This window comes from Epinephelus fuscoguttatus, linkage group LG22 (assembly GCF_011397635.1).
Source record: "Epinephelus fuscoguttatus linkage group LG22, E.fuscoguttatus.final_Chr_v1".
Classification (NCBI taxonomy): Eukaryota; Metazoa; Chordata; class Actinopteri; order Perciformes; family Serranidae; genus Epinephelus; species Epinephelus fuscoguttatus.
The window spans coordinates 9,499,365-9,523,521 of record NC_064773.1 but is presented as its reverse complement, the minus strand read 5'-3'; the positions used below and the strand labels follow the sequence as shown (position 1 = coordinate 9,523,521).

The 24,157-nt window shown below is 41.7% G+C and overlaps 1 protein-coding gene across 6 annotated transcripts in view; it reads left to right on the top strand.

Annotated features, from left to right (window-relative positions):
- ppfia2 (PTPRF interacting protein alpha 2) overlaps nucleotides 1–24,157 on the top strand; it is a 282,784-nt gene that overhangs the window by 107,382 nt on the left and 151,245 nt on the right. For 2 of the 6 annotated variants that reach the window (XM_049566809.1, XM_049566808.1), the window contains exon 1: nucleotides 10,306–10,755. The exons of the other annotated variants lie outside the window; for them this stretch is intronic. In XM_049566809.1, coding sequence (XP_049422766.1) covers nucleotides 10,675–10,755 — 81 coding nt within the window. In that variant the 5' untranslated portion in view covers nucleotides 10,306–10,674. Of the gene's footprint in view, nucleotides 1–10,305; nucleotides 10,756–24,157 lie in introns of those variants that run through there. 6 annotated transcript variants of the gene reach the window in all.

Sequence of the window (24,157 nt, the reverse complement as noted above, 5' to 3'; positions counted from 1 at the left end):
CAGGAACCAGAGCAGAACCTGTTCCATGTTGGTGCAAAAGGGGTATCAGAGGGTTCTACCTGGAACCCAACATAAAGGGTTATACCTAGAACAATCTGTGTCAGGCACTACCCAGAACCTCTCATGGGAGGTGCTACAGAACCCTTTTATGGTGTAATGGTTCCACACAGACCCGTCAGATGCCTCTTTTCCACCAACATGGAGCAGGTTCTGTTCCAATTCCTGCACCTAGTCTTGAACTGTTCTGAGCATTTCGACCACAAATGAAGTGGTTCGGAACCCGTAAAGTTGGTTCTTAGCTGGATCAAAAAAAAAAAAAGTTGGTTTCTTTTTCCTGAGGTGTGAACCATGATAACATAAGTGGGTGTATCACATTCTACAGGTTGGAAAGAGATGATGAAGAGATGTTAAATAAGATATCATTGGATAAAACAAAGTCTGCACTTGATCCATGCTTGTGTTTTGGATAAAAACAAATATCCTTGATAACAAAACGAATGTTCTCAGGTAATCTGCTGTTTTACTCTATCTATCTACTTCTGTTGTGCAACGCCCTCTGTTGATGACACCTCCTTGATTACAATGGATTATAATGGCAAGATCTCAACAAGGTTCCAAGATTCCTGAAGAGAACTGGTTTAAGAACGCACCCAGAGGGGCTCTAGAAATAGCAGTGACTGCATTAACCATGGATCTCTCTCAGATAGGTTAGCCAGGGGTCAGGCAACCACATCCTGCAGCTTTAGGCTTGATTGGTGCAACCCACAACACTCATGGTTCATCTTTTTAGCAGATGGGGATTTCACAAAATCACAACTGTTACTACAGCCTTTACTATTGTAGTGGTGCAGTAGGGCTGAGAACCGAAATGTGGTTGTAAATTAGAACCACCAAATGCACCTGAACAGAACAACATCTGAAGTTTGTATTAGGTCATAAAAACATCGATACTTAATGATCGGTGTCTGAGCCCCATCACATTTTGCTGCCACATTGCTAAGCTAAATGACGCAGCACCACAGCAAGAAAAAGAAACATATCATTGGTTGATGCTTCAGCGCGTAATTGGAGTAGGGTTGCAGCTGTATACTGGTTTCAAGGTAAACTGTGATATTAAAATTGATGTTTATCATACCATGTACATTTGCTTATCTACAATACTGAAATACAGCTGGAGAGAAAATCTTAACTTTAAGTCATATTCAAAGGGCAGACTTTTTACACATACTTCCTTTAAAAAATGGTTTCAAGTTTCAAATATAGTAATAAAACGTTTGTTTAACCAAACATAACCCTTCCATTTGAATTCCTTTAAGGATCTTTCTGACTGATAATAATAATTCTGTAATACTGTGAAACCGCAATATTTTCTGAGACGATTATTGTACTATGAAAATCTCATACTGCGCAACCCTACATTGAGTGCTAAAAAAAGTTTAGGCCATCTCATCTATCGCCCCTTGGCAGCGACCACTGCTGGGCGCCACTTTGTAGCTTCACACACACAGGCTTCCATTTGAAAATGAATTGTAGCCTGTTGCTGTGTCGCTCATAGTGTGAACGCAGCATAAGTCTTAACAACGCTTGAAGAATGCATTCTTCAAAAAAGGGTTCTCAATGAAAACCTAAAGCCCAGCTCAGAGCAAAGATTCATGACGAGACGAGTTGAAGCTTGCAGCTACTTGCAACGGACCGTTCTGCAACGTTCTAAAAACCTGCCAGTTCACACCAATGCAGCTAGATAAGATGGTGTATCATCTCTATGCAACACCTCTGTTCTCATTTGCAGCTTGTGGCTGAATATAATTTGTCGCTTCTAAAATTTGAATGAGGATAGTGAGTGATAGTGAGATACTGGCTACAGCTGCATTTGTAGTAGTGATGGAATGGTGAAAAACATTAAACGAGCATCAGATGGACTGTGTTCATAATAAAAACACCACAATAATATAAGTAAGCAGCGCCAATTAATGGCTGGGGGACAGAGCACGTTCCGCAGCACGTTAACATGCCATCTGTGTTCATTTTGACTTCACTACAAGCCAACTGGCCGTAGAAACAAGTGACGTGCTTTATGTTCTAAAACCAGACACCGACAGTTTGACCAGCTGAGTTGCAGGTGACACCATCAGCCGGCTTGAGTCGAGCTCAGACCGGCCTGTTCGCACCGCTGCAACTTTCTGCAACGTTCTTAAAGGGCGTGTCTCGTCGCAAATCTTTGATCTGACCTGAGCTTTAGTCTACAAAGAACCCTAGAAGAACCTGTTCTTCAAAAAAATTGGTTCCTCAGAAGCAGATGCTTCTGGGTAGACCCTCAGCCCGACAGCAGGAACCCTTGTGGAACCCTTATTTCTAAGAGTGTACCTAAATGCACATTAGCTCTCCCAGATACCCCCCTCTATGTATCATCACAGCTTCTATCTGATACACTGTGTCTGTCGGAGGCTGTAGCTGGCCTCATAGATTAGGAGCGCGGACTGATCAAACACAGGCTTTCAAACCAAAAATCAATTTGTTTGAGCTCTTTGATTGATGAAAAAGGACTGTGTGTGTTTTTCTCCTTAAGGGATTTAGATGGAGACAGGGATGCATTTGAGGAGTTGTGCATGAAAGCACATGAACACAGAAACACACACACACACGCTTTCTCACTCAGGTGTTGGTTTAATGAACACAGTTTCTGCGTTTGCACAAACTGCCTCAGTGGGGCCCTGTGAATAAGCACTTTGATGAAATATTAATTAAAAATATTACTTTTTAAACACCATACTTTGATCAGAAATTCTAGTAGCTGTTTAATTTGTTCAACAATAACGTGCTTTAATTAATTGGAAATCATTCTGTAAGAGTATTGGCCTCTTGACTCGGATATGATGGTCCATCCGTGATGATTTGGCAGCTTTGAAAATGCTGAAAGACAAAGAGCGGTGTCAATCAGAGCCGGAGAAACCACAGAGAGGATTGAGAGGCTCCAGCCAATGAGAGCTCAGAAGCACTAAGCCATGCCCACTGCACATCTGTACAATGACGTCAGAGTCCAGTGCACTGCAGCACACAGGGCTTAGTTGCCTCTGATGGCAAAGATCCTGCACGTCCACAGTGTGTAGTGATGCTGCAGCAGGTCGGGCAGTTTGTTACAAGTGAGGACACAGAGCAGCAGAGAAGTGAAACGCTGGTCTTTTATTCCTTTGAAACCCTAACTTCTCAAATAATAATAGCTCCAATTTGTCCCAGTGTTGAACTGTAGCGATGTTTTTTTTTAAAAACTGAACATCATTATCCCTGCCAGTCTGGAAAACTGAACACTTTGACCACATTGATTGATTTTATGCAACACAAAAGCGCTTTTGCAAGTTTTAGCTCCTTAATAATTAAAGTTTGAATGTCTTTTTCGAATGTTCCAGGCAGCCATTGATTTCTGTTCTCCTCTTTGTGGAGATCAGTTATCAGACTGAACATGGTGAGCCCAGCAGGATCACAGGACACATCCAGACTGGATGATTTTGCGCCTCATGATTTCAGTTCAGTGCCAGTAGGGCTGCTCCTGATGAAGAATTTTCCTCGTCGACCAACAGTCGTCATTTAGGCCCATTAGTCGACTAGTCTCCTGCATGTTTACTATATTAATTTAATTATTAAATGATATATTTTGGAGGTTTGAGTTGAAGGTGTGAGAAAGAATAGTATCAGTAACATTGTTAACACTGTGCTACATTACAGAGAAATACAAAACCGTACTAATGACCCTTCATTAATATAGGCCTATATTTTATCTCCAAGTGCACGTCACACACTGAGCGAGCCGCCTGTTAATGACGCTGTGGGCTAATGGGCATGTAGCTACTTCCATGTTTCAGATGATACGTCATGTTTGTAGTCGACCAATGGAGATGAGTTTACATATCACCTTGGGTTCGTCCTTCACCTTCTCAAAATGATCCCACACTTTGGATTTCCTGCCCGACATGTTAATAACTAGCCTGTGGAATAACCGCAGGTACCAGTCCTGGAAATTAGAGGCTGTACACATGCTGCGTCTTGAACCGCCAGGAAAACACAAAGTCAGGCACTGGGTGCTACTCTTGTGCCTATTTTGTGCCAGCTTTCAAGAGCACGGCGGCAGGTTGTGTCTGAGATTGCTAGCAGCCTTAACAAGCACTGTGTAGCCTATTTACCTGAAATCCTGAGAGCACAGCTGATCTTCTTCCAGGAGCTGTTTGTAAGTGTGTAGGCCTATCGTCTGTGGGACAGATGTAAAGCTCTGGGTAGCCCTGCGCTAACATGATCAACTTTTCCATATTCATCACCGACTGAGGGAAGAAGGGAAAGATATCTGTCAGCCCTGACTTGCTGACCAGATCCGCAAACTTTCTGTTGCTGCCTTTACACAGCTTAGACCTGGTGCTACCGCTGGACACCAGCCTGCTGTGACACCCAGTGCATCACAGAAATCTGTGACCTGTCAGATACTATGACCCAGTACCAGACTTTGGGAAGTTATTAGCTAGTTGGGGTTTATGGGCTGGGTCACAGACTCTGATGGGTCACAGATTTCAGTGTAACACCAGCTGTGGAGGGTTTGCGTTGGCTAAATTCAAGCTTCTACAGCCACCATTTGAAGGTTGGTTTATAGAGCTGCTGACAGCTCTCCTCCTTTCGAAGCAGTGAACAGCAGTGGGAGCGAGGCGGAGTGACTGTGGGGTGGCTAACTAGCTAATCGTTGTCTCATTTGGCGAGGTATGACAAGCGTAAAAATAAGGTAGTCATTGAATGTTACGTTTGGTTTCAGCAGATGAGACTGAAGCTTCCCTCCCACTGTGCCCAGGTTTTGTCAGCCAATCAGATGCCTGGACTGTAGACCCCATCTGGAGCGTCTCTGCCCGGCTCTCTCCTGACACCGCTCTGGGTAGATCAGGAGGTAGTGATCTAGTCCCAACATCCATTTCTCTGAAAAAGATGGAAGATGATTTTTGACACCTTTGTGCTCCCATCTTTAATTTTGTACATATCATTGTTCCTAAGTGTCTTTTCTTCGGCTTTTACTTTATCGTCACAGTGTAGGGGTGAGCCCACACTGGATACCTGGTATTACAGCACAGTGTGAGCTTGAGGAGCAGTCTGAATTATTTTTGGGTCAGGAGTGCAAACTCAGCTCAGGCTGGTTAATGGGATCCGCTGCTCCACAGCTGGAAATGCTGTTAACCTGCGATGTAAAGAGCAAACACTTTGAAGTTTCCCAGAACCAAATCCCTCCTAAGAGTGTGAGGCTCGCTGTGAGTTCAACCCACTCAGCTTAATCAAGCTCACTGAGCTGTGTCTAACAGTACCAAATCAGGCCAGAGCACCGACCGCTTGGGTCGTTCCTATAGTGACTAAACTGGATTTGATCACTGAAGAAAAGCTGAACACTTTGCTTTTTGATCCAATTATCACATTCCACCTCATCAGGATACACGTTCACTTGAATGCTTTCACATAGTTCAGCGGAACAAAGAAAATAATGTCATTTTTAAGGTGTTTTTTTTTTCTCCTCAAGATGGCTCTTGGTAGTTAGGATAGAGAGTTGGATCAAACCATTCAGCAAATGTGGATTACTCTCATGAAAAGACCACTTGACGAGAAAAAAAAAAATGGATGAAAAGTGGAGATGTGTCACTGCTGGTTGGAAGTCTGTAGAAGGGGAAGTGATTTTCTTCATGTAAAATTGCAGATAAAAGCCGCTTCTAGGCAGTGTGCTTGTCTTAAATTGGCTGAGGCAGTTGTATTTCATAAAAACTTAAAAGTGCGTCAGCAAAAAAACAAAAAACAAATCAATATGGGCCAACTGCATGGGAACATGGCAGGTCTGAGGAAATGCTTCTAAAGCAAGAGCCTGTACTTTATTTATCTTTACTTATGTTACTTGCTTTATTTTATTTTACTTTAGATCTGCTGTACTTTATTGTTTCCCATTTTTCTTTACTTTATGTTACTGTACTTTATGCATTTTCTATACTGTATGTTACTGTTCTTTATTTTATTTTTCTATACTTTATGTTACTGTACTTTATTTTATTTTTCTATACTTTATGTTACTACTTTATTATACTTTACTTTATGTGTATATCTTTACTTATGTTAGTGTATTTTAAGCTTTATGTTACTGTTATTTTATTTTATTTTTCTTTACTTATGTTACTGTACTTTATTTTATTTTTCTTTACTTTATGTTACTGTACTTTATTTTATTTTATTTTTCTATACTTTATGTTACTGTACTTTATTTATTTTTTTTTTACTTTATGTTACTGTACTTTATTTTATTTTTCTTTACTTTATGTTACTGTACTTTATTTTATTTTATTTTTCTATACTTTATGTTACTGTACTTTATTTTATTTTTCTATACTTTATGTTACTGTACTTTATTTTATTTTTCTATACTTTATGTTACTGTACTTTATTATATTTTTCTTTACTTTATGTTACTGTACTTTATTTATCTTTACTTATGTTACTGTGCTTTATTTTATTTTTTTTACTTTATGTTACTGTACTTTATTTTATTTTTCTTTACTTTATGTTACTGTACTTTATTTTATTTTTCTATACTTTATGTTACTGTACTTTATTATATTTTTCTTTACTTTATGTTACTGTACTTTATTTATCTTTACTTATGTTACTGTACTTTATTTTATTTTTCTTTACTTTATGTTACTGTACTTTATTTATCTTTACTTATGTTACTGTACTTTATTATATTTTTCTTTACTTTATGTTACTGTACTTTATTTATCTTTACTTATGTTACTGTACTTTATTTTATTTTTTTTTTTACTTTATGTTACTGTACTTTATTTTATTTTTCTATACTTTATGTTACTGTACTTTATTATATTTTTCTATACTTTATGTTACTGTACTTTATTTTATTTTTCTTTACTTTATGTTACTGTACTTTATTTTATTTTTCTATACTTTATGTTACTGTACTTTATTATATTTTTCTTTACTTTATGTTACCGTACTTTATTTTATTTTTCTATACTTTATGTTACTGTACTTTATTTTATTTTTCTTTACTTTATGTTACTGTACTTTATTTTATTTTTCTATACTTTATGTTACTGTACTTTATTTTTGAATTTTATTTTATTTTACTTTACTTCATTTCACTTTACTTCACTTTACTTCATTCTACTTTATTTTATTTTTCTTTACTTTATGTTACTGTACTTTATTTTATTTTTCTATACTGTATGTTACTGTACTTTATTATATTTTTCTATACTTTATGTTACTGTACTTTATTATATTTTTCTTTACTTTATGTTACCGTACTTTATTTTATTTTTCAATACTTTATGTTACTGTACTTTATTTCAGGTAAGACGCCTCATAATGGTCAGCTAAATGTATTTGGTTCCAATCGATATATTTACCCATAAAAACACCTGTAAACCTTCATGTTGTGATCAATATTTCCTCCTACAGCCGCTCTGCACATGAAATGGAACAGCAACATCACTCCCCTCCCCCCTCTGAGTGAACACACGAGGCCGTCGTTCACACATAGTGTGTTCAGACAGTGATAACTTCTCATCTTGTTCCACAGAGAAAATTGCCACAGTTAAGGAATTCAAGCGGCCCTCTCCTCCTCCAATCAATACAGAGCTACACTGCAAAAAATACACACCTATGACAACATGCAAGTCATTTAATAATCAAGGTTAGATATTTAAAACTGTGTCTGTATCTCCTAGCTTTATCTCCAAAGCAGAATATACTTAGGAGTATTGTTACTTTAACAACAAGAAATAAAAAACAAACAAGTTTAATATTAATTTTATTAAGAAATTTGGCTTTATTTTTGTTTTAATTCAGGACTTTTTCTGCTACGAAAGGCAGCCCCACACTGCTATTCAACAATAATCATAGTTATTAATAGATGTAACAAATTGCCATTAATGTTACTGGTGGCTTTGGGTTTTACTGCAGTTCAGTATTTGGTTTGTGCAAGCGGTGTTGCTGTAGACCAGCACAAGTCATTGCTGCCTGACTGCTGTTGGTACAGTCAATGTCAAACACTGCTCTGCGTCTCTATTTTATTTCTTTCAAATGTATGATAAAATGGAAAGCAAGGATGTATGTGTACTGTGTAGGCTAAGTTACTGTCGATCATTATTGACCGTTTCAAGGTTTCCTTCAGTTGCTAGGAAACAACATCACCGTTCCATCTAAACTTCCAGTCCAGCCAATACTGCATGTAATAGCATATGAAACACTGACCTTGAGTCCTCTTAAGGTGAAGAACACACTGGGGGAAACACCAAAATCAGCTTTGGACCTTGCTCAGGACCTTGCTGTTCAGTCTAAGTAGTCCTTTGACAAAGTATAAACTTGAGGTTAGAAATTAAGGTCCAATGAACCAGCGCAAAGTGTGAATTGTAGCAGTCATACCAAAGAAACAGACACCTTAGGTAAACCCAAAATTTTTGCAATTTTTTGCTGTTGGCTAGCAATTGTTAGCTTGTTCAAGCTAACAATTGCTAGCCAACAGTTAACAGAGGGAGAGCAGTGCATTGGTATTTGTGTATAGGCCCATTTCCACTGAAGAAGTTCCTGGTACTATTTGGGGGGCAGGAACTACCACAGGAACGTCCTCTTGCTCGGTCCTCTCAACCGCCGTGTCTCCGCTGAGAGAGCGGAGTAGGAGGAAGGTTCCTGTAAAGTTACTGGGCTCTGTATGTGATGTAATCGTTGCGTGACCATTTTGACCGGGGCGACGTAGTGGAGCATGGACGCCGTTAGCCGTTAGCGGTGTCTGTAATAACTCCGGTCACGGTCCATGAAAAAAATATTTTTCCAGCGGATGTCTTAGTTACAACATGATTGAGCTAACTAGTACTAGTTAGTAGTAGTTTCATGTCATACCCGACAACGGGAGGCTTTTAAGAGATGACATCCTGATGTTAGCTTTGCTGCTGCTGTTAGCTGTCCCTGTCAGCTGCAGCCACTGATGCTTTCTAGACATCGTGATTTCCCAGAACTGAATAAATACCACACATATCAACACAAAACTGCTTTGCTAGCTCAATCATGTTGTAACTAAGATATCTGCTGGAAAAAATATTTTTTTCACGGACCATTTATTGAGTTGTTACAGACACCGCTAACAGCTAACAGTTAGCCTAGCTAAACTACAATAGCCATGTTGTTATTTACAAAACGTCACATCCCGCCTTGAGTATATCCAGTCAGCACCAAGTAATCCCCAAGCCCCAGCCAGGAGTCTTTCTGGGCCGTTCTGAGTACCTAGCCTACTCCGAGGCAGGGACTTGTTTAGCCCCTGTAAAAGTTCTGGAACTCTGTCCTTCGGGGTGGTTCCTGCAGTGGAGACACGCACCAACGGCCCCGGCCCCGTAAAATTACCCCGAAGTTCCTGCAGTGGAAACGGGCCTTATGCCGTGTGTTTTTCTTCATTCTACTAAAACATTGCGTAACTTACCAGTAATGTAACGAGTGCTATGTACCCTGGAGTTTCGTAATGATGTCCACTTCTTTGGTGTGACCACTGCCATCCACCCTTTGCACTTGTTTTATTTCTAACATAAAGTTTGCGTCTTGTCAAAGGGAACAACCTACCATTGAGCAGCAAGGTCCTAAAAGTAATTTTGCCATTTCCAACAGTGTGTTTTTCAGCTTCATATGCTGTTTAGATGCAGTAATGGCTTTTCTCAGCAACTAATTGACACCTCAAAACAGTCTTCAGTTTTTGTTAAGTGTAAGCGTGTCATAAAAACAAATCATAGTGCGGGATGTCACAAAAAATTCATAGTGTGTGCACTTTTCATCATGTGCCAGCTCTCTAAATGGCACTCCGTCATCAAAACCTTCCTATCTTAGGTTTTTGTTTTTAACTGCTCTAAAATGGTTGGTTTCGGGGTGCTTACTAGCTCACCTGGGAGAGCAGATTCCCCTTGTACAACCCTTTTTGTACAAGGGGAATCACTGTTTCAACTCTCCAAAAATATGATCATATTTCTGTCTACTGCTGACACTGCCAGACCATCACAAAGGGGCGGGGCTTAGTGGAAGGTCACTTGAAAATGGGGCCCCCCAATCTTAAATATGTGGTTACGGCCCTGTGTTTTCATGACTTTGTACCTAGTAAACAGTTTTTACAGTGTAAAAACAGAGTGAACGTGTGTCTCTGCTGCACCCGGGTATGTTGTTGGCTGAGCCGTGTCGTGATGCTCTGACTGATTATTGGTGAAGCCGGAGGAGGAGGAGGAGGAGGGAGGCGATAATCCGCGCACAGACGGACCCATCCGAGCCGCTGCCAGAGCTGCTTGCAGCGGGCGTCGGGGCACCATGGAGCCGCTGTCTCTCCGTTTTACTCTCCAGGCAAATCGCTCGAAGGACACACAGCATAGTCACCTACATGCGTGAGGAGGGCACATTTAAATCAGCCCAGAGAGTGTCCTCGTTTCCTTCTTTCTTTCCCTCGGAGCGTCGCTGCGCATCTCCATCTCCACCTGAGCTCTCCACCGTCTGATGCCGGGAGCGCAGCATCGGGTCAGGGGCTGATCCGAGCGCTCGCCTCCTGCCTCGGGTCGCTTTTAAGAGTTTCCGTGAAGCACACTGCGTCTGGCTGATACAGCTGTGGATTGTTGGCCCATCAAAGGGATTATGATTTTCTCAGACATGAGTACGGGGACCAACTCCCCGAAGGTGCACCCGCCGAATGGGACGAGGTTTTACACATTTCAGGCAAGTTCACAGTGGATTTTTTATCCCTCTGGTTCATAACTCAGATGTTATAGCAGTTGATGCTTTCTTCTCCTGGCAGCTCTTTGTTGATGCTTTGTGGCTGTTATTGTGGCATATTTAGGGGTGTTGGCACGCATAGGATTGCCTGCAGAGCACTGGTTGTTGGGTGTTTCCTACCTGCGTGCATGTGCAGACCCTCAGACTCCCATGATGGCTCAGTCCTAATTTTGCACGACTTTGTGTTGCATTTCAGTCCACTGCTTTTTTGCATTTTAGCTGGAAAAAGGGAGACATGCTCTTTCATAATGCCTCGTTGCATAAAGTGGATGCTAAGGAGTCCATATGTGCACCCAGTCATCATAAAAACATACCATAAGGGACTATTTTTATATACTTTAAATCTTAAAAGCAGAATATCACAGAAGAGTTGTAATGGCTTCACACTTCAGCTTGTTAAATAAAACATCTGAGGGTGAAATTGTGAGATCTTCATACTGTATAATGATGTTCAATTATTCAAGCTTAGCCCACTGTATCTCACCCTCTGTGTATCTATATTTGAATTGTGCTCTATTATATTCCTCTTGTTTCTAAAGAGAAATAAGGACACGTGCACAGTGCCCTACATTGATCACTGTAGGCTGCCCGTGCATATTTCAGCTCTGCCCAGAGCCTGTGCATGGCAATGAAGCGGTGTCAGTGGGTATTGATCGAGCGTGTTCCCTGTGACTCTTGTAACTAAGCCAGCACTTTCTGTTTTTTACTGTGGGTGGAAGAAAGGAGGGGAAGGAAATGTTTCAGCGAGTGAGATTTTGTTATTTTTCGCAGCAAGTCTTCAAGAAGCTGCTGGTTGCACCGTGACAGGGAGCAAGGAAAAATAAAAAGGTGATGATGGTTGGAGTTTTTTGCATCCAGGTGCAGTCAGCGTGATTTCAGAGGCTGCTGCTTTTGCTGGAGATGAGTGGAAAGTGGTTTGTGGGTTGCTTTTCAAGTGAGCTGGAGTGCTGATGGGAGCTCAGATGAGATGTTTATGTCGAAATACACCTGCCTCATCAGTCTAATCACAATCTGGGGCAGCGACAGAGCCGAGCATCTCATCCCTACTTGCAGGTTTTTACGTATTTGTTTTGCCAGTGCTGTGATGTTTTCAGCAAAGAAAGGCCGGGGGCTGCAGAAGCCCAATAAGCCACAATATCATTATCTCTGCCTCTTAAATCACCTCTTCCGATATCATGTTCGTCCGCCCTCTAAGTGCACAGCCACTGTGACTTTCCCAGTTGAAGATTTTTCCCTTCAGTGTCGGGGCATCATAAACCTCACTTTGCCTTTTCATGTCAAATCATTAGTGAGGAAAAACTCCCTGAGGGCTCGTACCTGTTGGAAGAAGCTCCTCTGATATCTCCAAATCAAAGGCGTCCTCGCTCACAGATTATAGTCCCGGGAAATCCCCATAAAAAGTCACTATCAGGCTGCTTCTGTACACATAAATCACAATTCATTTTCCTCCACCCCTGAGGTGACATAAGATCTATCATGCTTGGTTAGGGACTGTAAAAAGCATGCATCGCTACATTGAGCCGTGCCAAATCAGTACGTTCTCGTCAGATTGTTTACCAACACCTAATGATATTCACATTATCAGATTGCCCTTCCGAGTTTGCAATTATAAAATCGAGCGAGGCAAATTGAATTAAATTGCAAAGTAGGTGCCTTTTGAAGACTCGGCAGCTCCGTAGGGGTCATGAAGTTGTTGGGTTCCTTTAGTGTTCAGTGCCAGACTCTGCAAACATGTACCCAGAAATGTCAGAGTTTGCTTAGTTCGGGAGCTCGCTAGTCTGCGACAGAGCTGTGTCTACAGTCTCTGCATCTTGCTCCGACTCTCAGCAGATATCTCCTTTTTATATCTTCCATTTAGAAGCAACAGAGGTGGCACAATGTCACGAAACACAGAGACGAGGAGGGCAAAACAGTGTTCCCCCCCTACGCTAACCTGTAGTTTTGTAATCAACAGAGAAGTCTACACATTGCCAGAGAGACAGTAAAACATGTTCACTACGATGTATGTTAGGCTCATTTTCAAGCTCATACATGTACTTTGGGTTTCTACTAGAACATGTTTACATGTTTTAATGTTCAAAAAGCACTTTATTTTCCTCATACTGTGTGTGTTTGAACACCTGTGTTCACTCTCTGTTTGAAACGCTCTGTTTTAGCGCCTGTCTCTTTAAGACACCCTCCTCAAAAACGCTCCGATTGGTCAGGGTTTTCCAGGTTTCGGCATCTCTGTGTCTCTGCACCGTCATTGCAGAAGTGGAGTGACTGTAACAGAGAATAGCAGCATTTTGTACTGTGAAAAATGACCAATAAAATCTTGTAAACACAACTGGACTTGTCCTAGCAGGAATATGATCCAAAATCGGGAGAAATTAGCCAAAGAGTACATGTTTCTCTGATGCTAACATGTAGCTACATGTAGCAGTGTACTTGCAGCCTGAATATAACACTTCCTGTGCCTAAAAACGACTAATGACGGCTTCTGTATACACCCGGACATGTTCCAGCAGAGATATGATCTGATATCAGGGATAAATTAACAATGTCAGCAACCTAGATGACATGTTTCCCTGATGTTAGCATGTAGCTAAATGTAGCACTGTCGGCTACATAATGTAAACACTTGCAGTAGCGTGCCTGGAGCAAATTATTATTATTTTTTTCCTTTTACATAATATTTACCTCATTATTTGAAACTTTGTAGATGTTTAATGTGACCATCCGACATTGTAACATTACATATAAGGCAGAAAATGAGGAACAGCAACATAGGTCCCTGTAATGTCATGTTCAGCATCTTATTTTAGTGTGTTAGCATGGTTATGTTTAGTGATAATCAATTGACACAGTTGCTGAAATATTTATTTAATATATAATTTATTTATAAGTTCTTTCACACTAGGGCATGAACCTGGATATGCATATGGATATAGGGCTGTCAAAATTGCTCAAAAATGACGTTCGAATATTCCTTCTAAAAAATAACTCATAGGTTCGAACCATTCGAAAAAGTTTTTTTCGCATTATGTCGAGAAGAGGGCAAACTAATACAAGGAAATATACTTGTATATGTATTAATACAAGGACACATAACTCCTTGTAGGTATTTTTATTTCAACATAAATGTTTTGTACATACCTACACATTAAAACACATAAAACACATAAAACAATTATCTATAACATTACATTATAAACAACCAGGGACCTCTCGCTCGCCCCCTCTCTCTGACCCGTCAGACCACACCACCCGCAGAAGCGCTGCGAATAGCCTCGAAGCGCCGAGTAGCGAAGCCAGTTTCCTTTCGGCGCCCATGTTAACTGATCATCCACACCAGCTGCGCCGCGCCGCGCAGCTCTGTGGCCGGCTCGTGCCCTGCAGCGATCGTTTCAGCGTCTGGCCCAGGCCAACGGCCACTCGCAAAGAGGACAGCTGCGGTGGAGTTTTTTTTCCCTCCACAATCGAATATCAATTTTCACATTCGAAGGTCAATTTTTTTTCAATTTCGAATTTAGAATATTCGTTGACAGCCCTAATTAGGGGTGTGCCATATCATCTTGTTCACGATAATACCGATATAGTTTTTAATACCATATGAAAGATTCATATCGTGATACTCGTGATATTTCGGCTTGTTGACATAGTGACATCGTACTGTTACCCATGGCGACAACAAGCATGGCTTAAAGTGAAATTATTACCAACTCCACAGTGGTTCCAAAAAGAGGAGCAGCTTCAGTAGTGTGGAATAAACTGTGGCGTCCTGAATGTTTTATGAACAGCCCCGGACTTCTCAGACTCTTAGTGACTTACCACTCAGAGGGAACTCTGTCAGCGGCTCCTCTGGCAGCAGCACAGCGTCTCTCCTTCTTCTCTCTTGGCGTGCACACACAGGAGTCGGTGTCTTCAAGTGATTTTGTCATAAAAAAACTACAATATGTGAATGTGTGATAGTTCTGGTATCATAACAGCCTGTCACAGGTTACAGCGTGATGATTAGAGGAGACATGTCGCCCACCCCTACTGCACAGACCTAGCAAATATTGGTACACTGTAGTGTGTATGCCTCAGTTTAAGCCTTTTGTGTGTGTATTTGCTGGTGCTGGAGTGATATCCAATCAGATTCCTCCCATGGGAGAGGTTTGTTGGCAGTGCTCTGAACCCACTGGACCATATTAGTGGGTTCACAGCAGAGTCTTAGCCACGAGTCTCTTTGATGTGACACAAGTTTGTAAAGTCCAACAGATACACGCAGCCAGTTGTTATAAAAACAGGAAAAGCCAGTGTAATGTCTTTATCAAGTGACACTTCACGGAGTTGTTCTGGTAAGAGGCAATTGGAGAAACAGCGTGTGCAGTGTTTCTGCTCCCTGGACGATTTTCTGGTGAGATGAATGCAGTTGTGGGGTTTTAAAAATCAGCTCACTGAGTGTAAAAGTTGAGCGTGAATGTTCAAACACGCAGACTCTAGTGTTTGGACTCTGGAGACTGTCGCTTGTTGAAACTGCAAAATAGCATCTTTCATTTTTAGTAAGTGTCACTTTATAGAGAGTGCATTTATATTTAGTTCAGCCCTGGATCTTTCCTTTGTTAGATTATTAGCTGCTTTGTCCACGTCCTTGTATTTAATATCCCATTGTTCCCATCCAATAAGCTGCCAAAGTGTTTGTCAGGGTTGAGCTACCTGAAAAATGAGATATAATTGTTGCCCAGTGTTTGTCCTTGGTTGTCAAATTAGCGCTGCATGTGATTAGTCTCTTCAGCTGCCTAAAGGCCGCTCCCTGGCCTCCTGTCTCTGTCTAAAATGTATTGTTTTCCACACGGCCCGTGCAGCTCGTCACCTCCAGCAGTAGAAGGTGTATTACAGCGAGAGGATCATACTGTACTGTTAATTGAAAGAAATTGGATAACAAGAATGAGGTAACACTGACTGAATCTAATCAGGGCTGAGGCAAAGTCACGCCAAAGTTGGCAGCCAACTTTCAGACAGATTCTCAGATACATTTTAATCGTCCCTGCGGCCTTTTTGTACAAAAGCATCCCTCTGGCCGGCCGGTAATGTGGAGAGGAAGGAAATGAGCTGCTTCTCGCCGCTCTCCTTCAAAGTAATCCTCTCTTTTTGCAGTGAATTGGCATTTTGGAAGTTTATGGCGGCCGCAGGGGACTTTGGCTAAAGAGCTGCTGTTTGGGGTCGGATTCGTCTGCGAGCATCTGTCCTCAGTGCTCTGTTTGTAAGCACGGCCATGGCGCGGGCCAACCCCACTTAATCAAACCGTTAAAGCCGTGACTCGTGTTGGCGCTCCCTTCTGACAGCCTGACTGAGAGTTTGCATTCTGGGCTCGACAGAAAAGACGGATGACAGGGCCGCGCACGCTGATTAAAAAGTGCTACTTCTCATTTAGCCTGGTGCTCACCTCCACACGGGGACATTCACACTGAAGCTCGGAGTCGTCTGTCGTACGCTACTGAAGCTGAGAGCAGGAATGGCACACACTGTGCCTGTTATTCAGCTCTGCGTCTTCTGGTGCATAAATCACACACTCTCGCACCTTCACACGCACAGCTGAACACTTTCCCAGGCCCAATCATGCTCCCGGAGCAGGGAAGGTCTGTGAGACAGGATAAGTCATCTGGTGACACCAGACAGCAGTTTGAGTGACAAGTGAGCACCTAATTCTGCTGCACCCAGAGATGGCTCATCATGGCGATGCTTCAGCTGTCTACAGTCTACCTTGGTGTTTATTCTCTCATGGAAGGGAGCTGCATTTTCCGGCCTTTGTTCGTGAGGGAGTTTCTATTCCTGTGACCTTGTAGAAAGCTGGTGCCAAATAATTTACGACTAATTGAGAACTGATTAATCATTAAAGGTCCAGTGTGTAAGATTTAGGGTGATATGTAGACCCTTTTAGGGCTGACATCACAATGACGTCAGCTTGTTAGCTGGAGACAAAACCTGCCTCTCCCCCACAGGGCTGTCGGCTACATCGGAGTCTTAAAATGTCGTCTTGTTGTGTTACTGGGAGCTAGAGTAGAAGGAGTCATGGCTCAAAACCAGCCGCCACTGCCCATCAAGATTTTTTAGCACATTAGCTAACGTTAGCTTCGATAGCAAACAAACTGGAGGAAACTGTTCAAGTGTCGTCCTCCTTTGTAAGCTTCCTGTGACATCATCCATCCACTGAGTGAGAGCATACGGGTCGGCCAGTCTGGTCCCGTTGGTCGGTGTTTACTTTTGCAAGTAAGACCCACAATCCCGGGAGTGAGTGACCTGACATGGTGCGTTCATAAATTTGGTCTGACGCTCTACACTAAAATGAGAGCCCTGTTGGTCGAAGAAACGGAGCGTTATATTTCTTTATGAATTCACCAACAGTTGATCACACATTCACTCTGCTTGGGGCTCTGCTGCTCCGTCTCCACAGACAGAGTGCCCATTTATCTTGCAAGTGTACTCTTCTTCAGTGTTTTGTTTACTTCCTGGATTTTCCCCACATGGAAATTCTGACCAATCAAGAGCAGCTTTCTCACACAAGGCATTTGATCTGGTCCGCTTGTAAATGCTGCTGTGAGAACACGAACCAAATTAGTCCCCGATTCGGACCAAAGCAAGACAACTCTAGGTCTGAAAGCACCCTTAGACTTTTATAACATTAAACCTGATATCTTAAGGTTTAGAAGAAGATTGATTATTGAGAAAACAGTTGACGTATTAATCAGTGAAGAAGATCATGGTTATTTGCAGCCCTATAAATGTTTGAGAGGAATAATTATCGAGAGTCCCCATTTTCTATCATCTCTACTGAACCTACTGTATTCGTGACCTCTCGCTATCGACTGCATGTCAACACTTAATCTTGGAAATCCCCATTTGTGCAGCATGATGATGATGATGGGCTAAATGCAGGGTCCCGCCCCTGTGGTGATCTCCACGCATGTATCAAAGCGGACTGCGGTTACTCTACTCATCACATGACACCCGGATGGCGCTGATCCGGAGGGAAACATGTGGACGCTTTGTGTGACTTTTTTTTTTTTCACTGTTGCAAGCTGTGCATGCGCCTGATTAGCGAGGACTGTCTCTGCTCTTATTTGAATAGCGGTGTGTGCAGGTGTATCCACGGCAACATGTGATTATAAATGAAAACACACGACTGCAAAGAAACAGCAGCGATGCACTCTGAGGCGTACGCAGAAGTGGTAGCCTGTCACTCAAATGTAGATACATGTACACACACAGTAATACTCCCAGCTGTGGGAGTGAGCTTATCCCCCCCAGCTGTCTTACCCAGCGCCCTGTCACACCCTGCCCCCCCCTCACCTCCTCATATGCTCCGCCCTCCCTGTGTCACGTGTTCAGGGTCAGTTGGCGGAACAACAAAAGGTGGCTGTATGCAAATGAGCACAAACACGGCGAACTGATACACGGCCGGCAGATTGAAGCTGAGGTGCTTGACCTTTTATTTGTTACACTGGCACACGGTGACTGCTTACAAACGCCCCCCTGACACCCTCGCCAACACGCGGTCCTCCCCTCGGTGTCGGTTCCTGCGGCTGGTCTCCTGAGTGGTGTGTACTGTATACGTGTGTGTTGGAGGCATTTGCCCTATTTTCTTGGTCTTTTTTTAATCAGCCCTCGTGCATTTAAAATCTGGCCGGGGCAGATGGGGAAGGGAGTTTGACCCACTTTGATGGATTCCACACCGATTAAAAGGATGAGTGAGCTTTCGAAAGCAAGAGGCCCCTGTGTACGCGTGTGTGTTTGGGTGTGTGAACAAGGGAGAGGAGGAACAGAAGACTGTCTGTTTGTGTACCAGTGGTGTGTGTGTGTAACTGTAAAGCCTGTACCCTGTATGTAGCTGTGCTGCAGCTCTGTGCAGTCCCTCCAGGAATTTGTGGTTTGGTAACCGTACTGTAAGAACTGATACAAATCAGTTAATTCCCAGAGAGTGGTTAATTAATAAATACATGTTACAGATCATTAAGCCTCAAACCTCACAAACAGACTGTCTTGTAAGAACAGTGAAAGGACTTTGTTTCCCAGACAAGGTCATTATAGTTCATTAAAACTGAACTAAGAACTAAAATTAGGTGTAAAAAAACATTTTAGTTAAGTGAAATAAAAATAAAGCCCAGACTTTAGAAACAAAAACGAACTGAAATAAAAGAAAAATACACCGGAAATGTCTTCAGTTTTAGTCAACAGAACAAGCATCAGGAGGCAAGTGCGCTTGTGTTTATTGAGACTAGGATGCCTACATGACCGTGAGTCCAATGCCTTCATAAAGTGTTGTGTTTGTTTGGTAGTGCTTATTCTGAACTTAAATCTTACCCCTGACAAACACCCTCCTATTATAATAAAATAAAACTAATAAAGAAACTAATAAAACTGAACTAAAACAAACATTTTTAAACACTAAAAACTAAACTGAAATGAACTCTGTTAACTGAATTAAAAACAAATATATATAAACAAATATAAATCAATAATAAATGCGTGTCTTCTCAGGCAGCATTTGCCCACATGTTCAGTTTTGAAAGTTAACAAAACTGAACTAATTTCTACTCCGCTAACTAAAAATAACCAGCTGCTTCATGAAGCTTGCTGGCAGCACTACTTAGCAAGGTAGGAAGCATGAAGTTTGCTCCACAGACTGAATTTTGAGGAGGAAAAATTCAGAAGTATGTTGACCTTAGAAGTGGTTAGAAAGTTACTGAGGTCCCCAAACTCACTTTATTCTATCTTGAATTCATTATATGCGATAGGTTTGGGCTGTATTTATTCATGTATTTATTTATTTATTTATTCATTCATTTATTTATTTAATTATTTATTTCTATGCTGCCATATTTCCTAACAGTAACAGTACACAAAAATCATGGTATAAACCTTTGTTTTGGGTTCATGGTTTGATACATTTTCATTTATTTAAAAAAAAAACAGTAAATATCAATCAATCAAGTAAATATCAATCAATCAATCAATTTTAAGTCCAATATCACAAATCACAATTTGCCTCACAGGGCTTTACAGCATACGACATCCCTCTGTCCTTATGACCCTCACAGCGGATAAGGAAAAACTCCCCAAAAAACCCTTTAACAGGGATAAAAACATGGTAGAAACCTCAGGAAGAGCAACTGAGGAGGGATCCCTCTTCCAGGATGGACAGACATGCAATAGATGTCGTACAGAACAAATCAACATGATAAATTAACAGTAATCCGTATGACACAATGAGACAGAGAGAGAGAGAGAGACAGAGAGAGATGCAGGACAGACGGTAATGACAGTAGCTTACAACAACATTAATGAAAGTAATAATATTATAATTATAATTCTGGCTACTGTGGTACAATATGTTGAAAGTATATATTAATATCTGATAGTATACATGTGTGACAATAATCATATGTGTATAATAACAGTAGAAGTATGACTAATGACTAATGATAACAGCAGCAGCAGGAGGCATCTGGCAGGACCACGGCAGCAGCACAACCACACACGTCACGCTGTCCAGGCACCGCTGTGATATGAGTTAATCTGAGAGACAATGGAGCACAAAGGCTCCGGAGAAGAAGCCGAGTTAGTGACATGCAGTAACAGTGCATGAGAGAGAGAGAGAGAGAGAGAGAGAGAGAGAGAGAAGGAGAGAAGGTGCCCGGTGTATTATAGGGGGGTCCTCCGGCAGACTAGGCCTAAGTCAGCCTAACTAGGGGCTGGTACAGGGCAAGCCTGAGCCAGCCCTAACTATAAGCTTTATCAAAGAGGAAAGTCTTAAGTCTAGTCTTAAATGTGGAGACGATGTCTGCCTCCCGGACCGTAACAGGAAGATGATTCCACAGGAGAGGAGCCTGATAGCTGAAGGCTCTGGCTCCTGATCTGCTTTTGGAGACTTTAGGGACCACAAGTAACCCTGCATTCTCAGATGCAGGCCAATGCTTACTGTAATAGCTGAGGCACTCAAATACTGAATTTCTGTTTGGCGTGTGTGATTAATAGACAGAAAAGGACAATTTTGACTGTTTGAGTCAGAGGTAGCAGACATATGTGGCACACAGAACCAGTAACAAACAGTTTGGGACGAATACGCATACTGTTCCACCACTGTTTCCTGACATTTCACCAGGGTGTGCGGTATATGACGATATTTGCGTAAAAACAAACAAACAAAAACACAAAAGCTGAGCTGCTGATGATAGTCGTCACTGTGGCATGTATGATATCAACTAGAATGTAATTCTATTTGTCTAAAGCCCCTTTTTCACTGCACAGAAAACCCGCTTATACCCTCAAACACCTGTTTTTTTAATGTAATGGGAAAGTTTACAATCAGCATTCACACCTGGCTTCGACTGGCAGTGATGGAAGCACAACACGCGGGCAAACACGCTACTTTTGGCCTCTCAACTGTCGAGATGAAATGACATGCCACTATAAAAAAAAGTCAGTGTCTCCCCAATTAGCGCTCAAACATTGTTCAAATTTGTCTGCATCAAGTTTGAGAGACTGAATAAGTAAAAGATACATATACAAAGACAGGGCTCGACAGTGCGAGCGTTTCACTCGCATTTGCGACTAAAAATAGGTGTGTGCGAACTGTAAAAAATATTTAGGGGCACATGTGCGCATAAAAAAATCAGCCTATATTTTTGTCAATAAAAAAATATGATAATCTAACCACAAATGTTGGAGGAACTCCAGCCGCCTTCCCTCTTCCCTCTTCCCCGTGTGACACGGTTATGGGCGGTTTTCCAAGCCACTGTCGGCACAATGAATCTAAGTCCCACTGTCGGCAGCGTGGAAATAAGTCAAAGTGTGGAGACGAGGGACCGGGAAAAGCGGCGGACCTCCGGGGAAGCCTGCTCCGTTCTCCCTGCAGTTAGGGACCGTTCGCCCCGGTACCGCTGCTGGGCAGGGTGGAAATAAGTCCTGCAGAGTTTCAGAGGACCTTGAGGATGTTTTAGGATAGTAATAACATTATATAAGATCATCATATTGCAAAGATAATATATAGAAGATAATAACACTGAAGGCAAAATTAAATTGCAATACTTTTTCAAAACTTGATGATTTTACCTTTCTGTACATTTTGTATACAAATTCATTAAATAATTTTGCTTGTAAATGTCTATTTACATCACGTTCATTACGGAAAACACATTATTTGATCAATTTACATTGTGCCCCTAAAGTTCTTTGTGCGCTCCTTACTTTTTCAACTTAGGAGCACATGTGCTCCTTGGGAAAAAAGTTAGCGTCAAGCCCTCAAAGAGGTAACCACCATATTGTTTTCATTGGCATCCATGCTGCTTTCTACTGTTTACTAACCTGTATACTGTAATACCTTGTAACTGTCCTTGAGACTACAAAAAAATAGGCTTTACATTTGACTTTCAGTTTTCAGATATTGGCAAGTACATTTATCAAAACGTACACAAAAATGGATGCTTATTATTTTTGAAAAGCTGCTCGTAGTTACGTTAATTAGGATGGTAATGGTCACAGAAAGGATCCTGAAGCAGCTGTGTATTTAAAGGATAAGTCTGGGGATGTTTTTTGTGAACAAATTAAATGAAAACACCAAAACCAACATGTTCTTATGGTCGATCCCACATACACCATCCTTCACATAGGCACGTTGAATTGAGGCTGAAAGTAGTCCCCAAAAAATGGCACAATTTTCCACTGTTTGAGCAATATTTGCAAAAAAATATATATATATTTTGGGGGATATTGTTAAGCTTTTTCAAATGTTATTCGTGACCCATTTTTAAAGATTTATAGCTTCAGTGGGGAACAAAAACGCTCCAGGCTGAGCACCACAGACATAAGGAAGCCAGAAAGTACTAAGAAGACAGGCTTACCCAATGTTAGTATTCGTCTTTGTTGACACTAACAGAGATGTCAAATATTTCCTGCCTTTACCTTCGACGTGAGACTCAAATTCTTTTTCACACATCATCTCCCGCTGTAATGTCAGCCATCGTTAGCACATGCCGAACAGTGAAACCTCACTGACACAGAACAGAGCTGTTATGCACACACTTTCACACACGTGCACAGACACACACACACACACACATGCACACACACAGAGCGCAGAGATCCCACAGAGATTTTAAAGTGGAGTCGGGTGCACACGCAGGCCAACCCACTCACTTCAATAGACTTCAGTGTGCCAACAACCTCTCTTCATTGATGCAATTATGGTGTAACCCTTTGCCTGGCTTACTGCAGCAGCCTGATCTCATTCATCCAACAACGTGGACTTGAAAGGTGGAGAGTTTTAGTGTGCGGCTCGACGGAATACAGAGCTGGGAATTTATCATTTCTCTCTCTCAGGGTGAAATCAAAGCGATATGGATCTGTCCACTTGGTGTGTGTTTGGTCAGATGTCCGACTTGTTAGCTACTTGTTCGTCAGTGAGAGTGACATCAGTTGTGGAGCGTTCAGGGTGTTGAAAGACGTTAACAGAGGTTGATCAAAGAAAGCAAGGTTACATTTTATTTGAGCAGATAAAGCCTTGAGAAAACCTTTGACCTGTTTCAGAATAAGACTGACGAGAGATAGGAGAGGAGTGAATCATGGCTGGTAATAAAACCAGCCTTACCTCAGTGCTGATCACCTCACTAGAGACAGTGTGTCCTTTCCCCCCAGATTCAGTGCTCAGACACCATGTGACCCGATGGCATTGGAAATCATGTACAACCGTGATCGAGTAAAGTAAAACCCCAGTGACTATTTCCACCTATCTTTTAATCTTTAAGTCTTACACACCTGCACAGACACATACATAGAGTGTTCCCTTTCTCTGACTGCCCTGCACTTTACTTCAGAACGGGGTCACATCCTCGCCATCATCAGCACATTTGTCACCACTGTCACCCAGCCCCCATCACCCCAAGCCTCACCTAGCTCCTTCTGTTCCAGCCTAATTGCCAGAAGAAATTGTTGGCATTGCACATTTCTGCAAACCACGCTTTTTGAGCTGCAATTGTGGCACCAAAGCCTTGACATCGGGGCATTTCCAGCAGTAGTTGTGATGACACAACCATGCATTTTAAGCCAAAACATAGTCATGCCCTTATCATAACCAAGTGGTTTTTGTGCCTAAACATAACCACAGATTTGTTTCAACATATCCAGTAAAACATACAAATGTTACATATCTGTGGTTTGCAGGAATGTACTATGCCAACATTTATTCTGGCTGTTGAGTTGTCTTTTATTGTGTTGTTTTGTTTCGCCCTCACCAATCAGTAGCAAGTCATTTTTCCAGCTGATGCTTTTTTCTTATAACATGGAAGATGGGGTTGATAGTAAACTCCACTTTTTCATGAAGAAA